General features: G+C 37.6%; 1 protein-coding gene across 1 annotated transcript in view; it reads left to right on the top strand.

Annotated features, from left to right (window-relative positions):
* The first annotated feature begins 95 nt into the window (after positions 1-95).
* LOC124154681 (retinoblastoma-binding protein 5 homolog) overlaps positions 96-8,751 on the top strand; it is a 49,767-nt gene continuing 41,111 nt past the window's right edge. Inside the window, exons 1-7 of the mRNA XM_046528558.1 lie at positions 96-393; positions 463-488; positions 568-740; positions 1,291-1,408; positions 3,384-3,494; positions 3,632-3,813; positions 5,313-5,432. Coding sequence (XP_046384514.1) covers positions 375-393; positions 463-488; positions 568-740; positions 1,291-1,408; positions 3,384-3,494; positions 3,632-3,813; positions 5,313-5,432 — 749 coding nt within the window. The 5' untranslated portion in view covers positions 96-374. The remainder of the gene's footprint in view (positions 394-462; positions 489-567; positions 741-1,290; positions 1,409-3,383; positions 3,495-3,631; positions 3,814-5,312; positions 5,433-8,751) is intronic.

The following is an 8,751-nucleotide window of genomic DNA, read 5'->3' as shown; positions in this document are numbered from 1 at the left end:
GCACGAGCTCGATGGTCGTGCCATCTTTACCGAAAAACAATTCATTGGTACTTTCTCCCTAACAGCAGCGCATCAAACGTAAACAAAACGAATAGGTGTCCATGTTGTGTCCCTCAATTTGAATTTTGATATTTAATTATTGTTTTTAGCATCTCGTTCTCAATACGTGGTAGTAACGTTATGAATTTAGTAATTTCTACTTGTTAGTTTATTTTTCTTTTCTATCGATTAAAGTGAGGTCTGAGAGTCGTACTTCTCTGCCAGGGAATAAACAAGTTTTTGGTCAATTTCCCGTGATTTAATTGAATGGTTTGCAAAACCTTATCTATTACGAAATTAAATGAAACTTTTTGAGGCATATAATATTCACGATCATGAATCTCGAACTGCTTGGTAAGTATTACTGTGTGAATCGATATTTCATTCAACCTTAGCATTGATTAATGTATTATTTTTTTGCAGAATCTTTCGGGCAAAATTATCCAGAGGTAAGTAACTTTGAATACGGTTGTAGCGGTAAAAATGAAATTATATTTGTGGTGTATTATCTTTCGTTTGTGTTTTCAGGAATTTGATGGAACTCTGGACTGTATCTCTCTCGCAGTTACATGTGCATTTAATAGGAGAGGTACGCTTTTAGCCGTGGGATGCAATGATGGAAGGATCGTAATTTGGGATTTCCTGACGCGAGGCATAGCGAAAATAATTAGTGCTCACGTTCACCCGGTATGCTCCTTGAGGTTGGTACTACCTATTATGTTTGACACAGATTTCGTCGAATTTATTTGCGATAGTTGTCTTGCCAATCATAGTATCCTTAATAAATTCTCCTAATGCATTTGCCGTTTAACGATTTTAGCATAGAATTTTATCCCTCACATTCCTTTGCAGTTCGACTGTATTGTTCCTTATTTCGTTGTTCTGTCACAAGACTTTAATGCCATTTAGTGAAATCCACTTTGAAAGGGTCATGTACGCTTCCGAATTTACTGTGTTGGTGTTATGTTTAGCCCTTGTGGATGTGGAATGGTAGTTGGAGAGGTCCTGCCTCCATCAGCAACTGCCTTCTTACTTTCATAGTTTTATTGATCTCGGTGCATTGTTTAAGCGTGTGCCACCCCTATTTTAGTAGGTTTAATTAATGCGTCCTATAGTGAAGGCATATCTGAAATATATTTTCAGCTATGTCATTGTAAGGTTCCTTGCCTATTTTTAGCACTGCCGTACTGTTGTGTATTTAATAGGTAATTAATACCCAAGCTGGTGTTCTCCTTGTGTTTTCCAATTTAGTTGGTCGAGAAATGGTCATAGACTGCTTAGTGCTTCAACGGATAATAATGTATGCATTTGGGATGTCTTATCTGGTGAATGTGAGCGGAAATACCAGTTTCCATCTCCTATCCTTAAGGTAAGTATTTTTATTTTTAAGATTGAGTACCATGTTTCAGAGGAGGATTCACAATGACTCAGTTATTATTTGCTATTGTAAGTAAAAAGTTGTGTGATTGGGTTGTGAAATGATCTACTTACTTAGCATGTTATTTAATTGGTCTTTCAATTGGGAGTGGTCAGAAATGATATTAAATATGTTTCGGTTGATATTAATTTTGTATTTAGGTGAGTAATGGGCAAAATGTAAAAAATAAATACTTTTCTGCTGGCTCCAGAGGAATGTAGTTCCAAGGAAATGTAATGAAAGATTTTTCCTGTAAACCTTGTGCTTAGTATACATTTGCCAATTTGAGTAGAAATACTAATTATTATGATGATGACGAAGAATACTTCATACTCTCTACTCTTTCTGATCAAATTTACAAAAAATTCAGTGAAGAAAAATAAATCAGTGAAGAAATTACACTGAAATAAGTGATTACATAATTATTTATGCCATGTGAAAGGAAAGGAAATTTTTATGAAAGATCGCCAGTACCAGTGCATATACATACATATATCCTCTCTCTGTAACCCATCAGGTATAATTGTATAGAAATATGCATCGGAGAATGAAGAGTTACCACTTAGCATTCACTTTTATATTTTACTCATTTTTTCAACCAGTTTCACTGCCCTTATTGACTCATCGACCATGTTATAAAATAAGCATTTAGAAACCATGGATGAGAAGATACTTTTTCTATAAAGAAGCTAGACAGCCATAATAAAAAGCCAACTGTAGGACTGTACTTACGGATAACAATCCTAGCCAATCTAAGGCCCTTGAAGGATCACTTACTGCCAGCACCAGCTAAACTCTATTTTGTGGCCATCACTGATCGCCCTTCTCATAATTCACCAGGTGGCATCTGATGCAGTATTTCATCCTATTTTCCTCAAGTAGACTACCTGTTTACGATGAGTGTTAGCTTAGAACATTGTTTATATAGCCAACATAACATATGATACATTGAAATATGAATGTTTGAATGTATGAATTTTGGAATTACATGTCCTTCCATCTTATCAGCAAAAGGTTCATTTTTTAACTGCTCCTCCAAGATTCTTAGCTCAGCCTCTGTGGATATTTATAAGAATTCTGAATAAGGTAACATTTTATTGTGGATTAAATTTCCTCAGGATTCCCACCGGGTTAGAAACTTCATTTCTGCCGGCGTTAAAAGCTCTGACTCAGGGCACGGAACAGCATGACGCAGAAGACATGCCAAGGCATCAGCGGAAATGGAACGTCTAGCCCAGTGGGAATCCCGAGAGAAGTTAACCCACATCATTCGCTGGGAAAGTATCAGGTCTTTTTCAAAATTCTATTCACCCTCCAAGAACAGTGGGTGTTGGGCTTCGTGATAGGATGGTTGCTATTTATATTTTGAGTCTTGACAACACAACAACATGAAAATTTTGTCTCTGTGCAAAAATGTGGTGAACTCGTGGGCACTTTTGTGCGATGACTTTTTTACGACTTTTGGCGTGAATTATCGAGACATCCAGAATATTAGTATTAAATAGGTATCTCTCTTTATGACATAATACTTTATTTGATGATCATAAATCAAGCACCATGTAAATTCTTTATGTAAAAAAGGATAAAATAGCAATTGTACATGGATTACTCAGGTTTTCATTCTTCAGCGCCAATGTGTGCGACCTGAGTGAAACTTTCAAAGAAACTGTCCACGTCAATTTTGGTCCGAGTGACTTCAAGTGAGCTCAAAACTTTCATACAGATAGAACACTGGTTGGACGTACGAAATCGGAAAGTGTCCGGACAGATGGCACAGACTGCAACCGGTCATCCTCTGACTGTCTTGAAAATCTGCCGACAGTGAGAGGACTTGCAGCGTCCTTTGGCAACAAGGTGCTGTGTGGGTTGCAGTTCACTAGATATTTTTTAAAGTTACTGATTAATATTTCTCTCCTCATGAATAAAGGTGCAGTTTCATCCACGAAACAGTTCTTTATTTCTTGTTTGTCCCATGAGACATGCCGCCATTGTAGTGAGCACTGAGGGACAACATCAGACAGTGCCTGTTGATGATGACGTAAGTTTTGTTGCTCTCACTTTCACCTTATTATTTAATTGCATGATTATATTAATGTAGTCCTGATTTTTATAGCATTTTACCATCCTGTGTAAGTTCGAATGTTTCAACCTGGGCTTCTATTTCCCTCCTTGCAGTCTGATTTGAACATAGTGGCCTCGTTTGATCGAAGGGGCCAGTACATATACACTGGGAATGCCAAGGGAAGAGTGTTGGTGCTCTCGAATCCAGCCTTAGAAGTCAAGGCATCCTTCAAGGTGACTCAAGGAACCACAAGTGCCACGGCTGTGAAGAGCATTGAGTTTGCACGCCGAGGAGAGTGAGTTTTCAATTACATGCTGTGGGTCCATTACCCCATGGTTCACCTAGGCAAAATAAATTTCTCTCATGAACATCAAGTGCACTTAGTAAGCCTGGGATGTATTGAAAATTCAATGTCTGATTATGATAATTTTTAATGATCCAGTCAGTGACCAAACTATCATCATTCATTCAATAGCTGGGTACGCACCTAGAGAGCATCTCAGAGCGAAATGGTTACTCAGCTGGAATCATTGGTGAATTAACTGTGTGTGCGATGCGAATAGAGCCAAATAAAATTTGCTGTCCGCGGGAAGCAAGAATGGGTGAAATGCTGAACAGTTCCTGACTTCACAGCAGATTTAATTCACAGTTTGTTCAGACTGCCCAAAGTGCGAGTTCCTTCATGCCACATTGTTTCACACAGCTAATGCCTAATGTGTGAAATTTAAAATTTCGGTCACGCTTGAAATTTTTGAATATTAGTATTTCTGAAACTTCGCAAATTAATATTTGTAAGAAGAGGACATACTGATCGTAATTTACGCTTGGTAATGAGTGGGTCACCATGATTCCACTGTAATGAAGGTTATTGTATGATGTTGCGTGGATATTGAAGTATATCTTACAGATGAAAGAGTTATAATTGCCGGCCTCGGTGGCGGCGGGTAACGTCTTTGCCTATTGAACAAGAGGTCGCGGGTTCGAGTCTCGCCTGGGTAGGTTTCCCCAGTCCAGGGCATGGTTGTTCGTATACGTTTACATGTTACATTTGTTAAATACCCTGGTATAAAATGGCCAATTAGAGCTGTATCCAGCGGTTTGAGAATTAAAAAAAAAAATAATAATAATTGACTCTTGGGCACAGTGCACGAGGAAAACTTTACGTAGGGTAGTGTATATCCATGTAGTTTATGTCTGTGGAACTTTGTGGTAAAGTTCTCTTTATAATTTCAGGGAGAGGAACTGAGGTTCGTAATTTCGTAATAATATAAATTTTGTATTAGAGTTTCTTTTACTTTAGATTGAATTAGTCTTTTTGTTGCGACCAACACTTTGCTTCATTGAAACGATAACTTTGTAATATCGTTGTTTGTACATATTAAAGAAAACTTCATAAGAACGTTGTTTGCATTAACGAGTCTACTTTACTTAAACATTAGCAAAATATTGCAGTTTTATATTTGTAATGACGAGCAACTTTGGATACTTCCATTGCCTTTTTAAGGCTGCTGAAACATTGTGATGTATTAATGCTTAGGTATTGCAGATGGCTATGTTTCAGCCTGCATTAGTGATTATTTCAGCTTAAACTGAATAGCATAAAGTGTAATATGTATGTACCTTTATTTTGTGCAAGTGTAAGGTTTTACAGAGTAAAGCTTGATGTTTTTATTAATATGTTCTCTGTTATCAGTTTGTTATTCAAATGTAGACAAAATTGAGTGCTATTTTTGAAGGCTTGATATTTTTGTGTCACATATTAGTGAAAGTGAATAATGCTTATTTTTATTCCAGTTGTTTCCTGATAAATACTGCTGACAGAGTGATACGGGTCTATTACAGCAAGGAAGTATTAACCTGTGGGACTGATGGTGAACCTGAGCCAATACAGAAATTGCAGGATCTTGTCAATAAGTAAAGTGCACTTTCATGCTTTTGCCCTATGTTGCGTGCTGTGTTATTTTTTTGGGATGGGTCGGTTTCACTTACCGTATAAACTCGTGTAGGAGACGCACCTTTTTCCCAGAAATTGCAGCCGAAAATGGGGGGACATCTCTTGCAGGAATTTCTTATTCGTCAACTGGTCGCAAGTCCGTAGGAGAAATGAGTGGCTTTTGTTTTCAGCGTGTGTCATTCATTTGAAAATCTTGGTCAAAAACGAGCTGGATGCAGCAGAGTTCCTCCTGAAGTAACGTATTTGTACATTGCTGTTGTTTGCATTTCTTACTCTTAAGCATCGCTTTCGCTTTCATACCTCAACGGTGAACATGGAAAACATCGTCCAGGGTTTTTCACTAACCCTCTTGTGGGCTTGCTAAATTTGCTGTCAGTGACATTCATACCGCAAATACTATTACAATTAAGGACAATACGTTTTCTTGGTTATTACACTATTACTTATACCACTGCGTTTTTACATAATGCGACCTGGGTTTCGATGAATTATCATCATCTTCAGGCTTAAATTATGATCTATTTATCTTATTATTGTTACCAAGTTACCTAACAGAGGAAGAGATGAATTTAAAAACGGACACGAGAATAGGGGAAAAAGATGGGTAAAGATATTCGTTTATCAGGGTCTAATAAAAATTGAAAGTTTAATAAATTCACATGAGTGTGTGTGCCTTTTTGGACTAGATGGTGGATAGAAGAAATCAGAAATGATTACAATAGAAGAGCGCTTTCAAATTGTCTAAGCTGCTAAATTAAACACCAATCGTACCACACTGAAGTAGAACTTTGCAGCAATTTGCCGTAGGCGAGTCTACCTAAAGATTTCCCCTATGCTCCCACTTACGTTACTATTTCTGAATGTGAACATTTTTCCAATGCCACCGATACATATGTGATCTCTAGGAACAATAAAATTATTATTATTATCATCATTATTATCCCTTAAAGGAGAGGTAGAGGGGAAGGAGCACAATCCCTCCATCTTTCAATCAACGAAGTAGCAAGGGGCGCACAAGTCCAATCTTGCATGTGACGTCTTTGCCTTCAAAGTGAAGGCGGGCGAGCCGTGTGATGTGTGCAGTTTGTGTTTCCAGCAGTTCGCAGTCCATCTCATCTCGTTTGAAGGTGCTCATGCTTCATTCTTCACTTGTGTTCATTCTTTTTTGAACCTCGTGCGTGTCATCCAATCGCTGAAAGCTAATGAGACATCTTTGGGTGCAAGTAGGTGACTTACCTACCATTTGGCCTCCAGAAACTAGGAGAATTGAATCTGGTAGGCCAGAAAAGGTCATTTGGAGAGACGGGGTAGGGATGAGACACATTTTCATTGTTCCCATGTAACTTCATATTTTCCTTTGAAGCTAATGATTTATGGTCTGTGTGGTCTTGGAAAGGTAAGAAAACGTCAGAGGTATGGGCTGAGGACCGAGGGAGGTTTTGTGAATTGTGCAATGTTGTTATCTTTGACGTGGTTATTTTCCTACAGCTCTGTGATTCCCTCGATATTATTCAATCTATAGGGAAGATTCAGCTTCTGTGCCTGCCATATTTCGCCTTAAAATTTTCCGAGGTTGAAACTTTGTTGCGTAACTACTATGAGAACTATTAAACAAATATGTTCAGCAGTAGGACAAGCATTGCAGAAGAATTGCAAAGAGAGGATCGGAACTTTTTTTACTCTCTCTTATGGGATGCTGCATTTACCAAAGTACAGTAAAACCTCTCTGTAGTGAACCTCTTTACATCATAAACCTCCATACTTCATACCACCCCTACGGTTCCGTCAGATTTACATGTAAATTTATTGGCAAACCTCTTTATAGTGAACCTCTTTATATCGTAAAACCTCCACTTAACATACCAAGGAGACACCCCCGAGACTGCCTAACTACCTCTGCAAATTGTACCAAGACAACCAGAGACCATTAATGCAGCCGCGATTACGTATATGGAATGACATTTTCAGTGATAAATGTTTCACGCTTATTTTTTTTTCTTTTACACCTTTCATATTCTGTAATTTTCAGGTTAACCATTAGTTAAGGCCATTTTGAGTATTTGGCCATTTCCGTATGAGAGTATACCTAACAGTGAATAAAAAAAAGATATCCAGCTATCCTAATCATTTAAAGTGACTGTTGAATTAAGAGAGGTCACATCATTTTCTCTCAAATCATGGTAAAAATCACACGATAGCGCTCACTTAATTTGTGTTGTCATTAAATAATAAATATATGTTCACTAATGCATGAATGTTTATTTAAATGCATAAATATAATGGTTTAAAAGACAGTAGTGCCTTTCATTTCCAAAGGATATGAAAAATTGGTGCATATCACTAAAACCTCTCTATAGTGAACCTCCATACATCAAATTGCCCAAATTTTGGTCCCCTCCATTACGATGTAAAGAGGTTTTACTGTATTTATTTAAAATTTTGGATCTAGGTACGATTTCTTCAGCAAAGTTGGAATAGATGTATCCCGTGAAGGGAAAATATCTTTGGATATTTAGATCTGATGTATCTGATCCGACCATCCCTTATAAGCATCGTAAGGGTAAGGCTACAATTGAATACCTACTTATCTCCGAGGACTGTAAATGTATTATAAATTTAGCTGAAAAATGCCATGTAAATTTTTAGAAATGAAAGTGGAAAATTTGGTAATTCTCGAAAGTTCTCATATACGTGTAACACCTCACGATGGGAGTTAGAAAAATGCTGCAAAATTTTTTTTACTTTAGGTCCGATTGTAACGCCATAATGTACCCCTCTAACAACTACCAATGCTAAATCTCAGAACCCAAAAGACGAGGGTAGTACCGCGTTACATAAATTTGCTCGCGACTAGCTAGCAGTGGAGAAATCATTTAATTAAAACTAAAAGAACCACGAGGATTCGTCCGGGACACCTCACGCAAGGGATCAATAAACCAAAAGAAAAGAGAATCACTTCTATAAAACAAATCGTACCACAACTTGGGCATTTATTTGACAATTGCACCTTTTGGGTTTTCTACAAAATGACAATTGCATTAAACAAAATAAGAGTTTCCCTGATCCACACTAACGACTCCAATCCACTGACATCACAATTACCCCTGCACTCGACGAACCTCACACACATGTATAAATAAATTGGAGACAAATGTCCACTGAATAGTCCCAAATATGGGTTCCCCCAAAATTACAACAATAAATTGATCTTTCCCCTTAAACCAAAATGAAACCAACAGCCACATACCTTACGCTAACACACACACAATCATACAACCC

Source organism: Ischnura elegans, chromosome 2 (assembly GCF_921293095.1).
Source record: "Ischnura elegans chromosome 2, ioIscEleg1.1, whole genome shotgun sequence".
In the NCBI taxonomy this organism is placed as follows: Eukaryota; Metazoa; Arthropoda; class Insecta; order Odonata; family Coenagrionidae; genus Ischnura; species Ischnura elegans.
The sequence above is the reverse complement of the archived record's forward strand: the minus strand, read 5'-3'. Positions and strand labels throughout refer to the sequence as shown.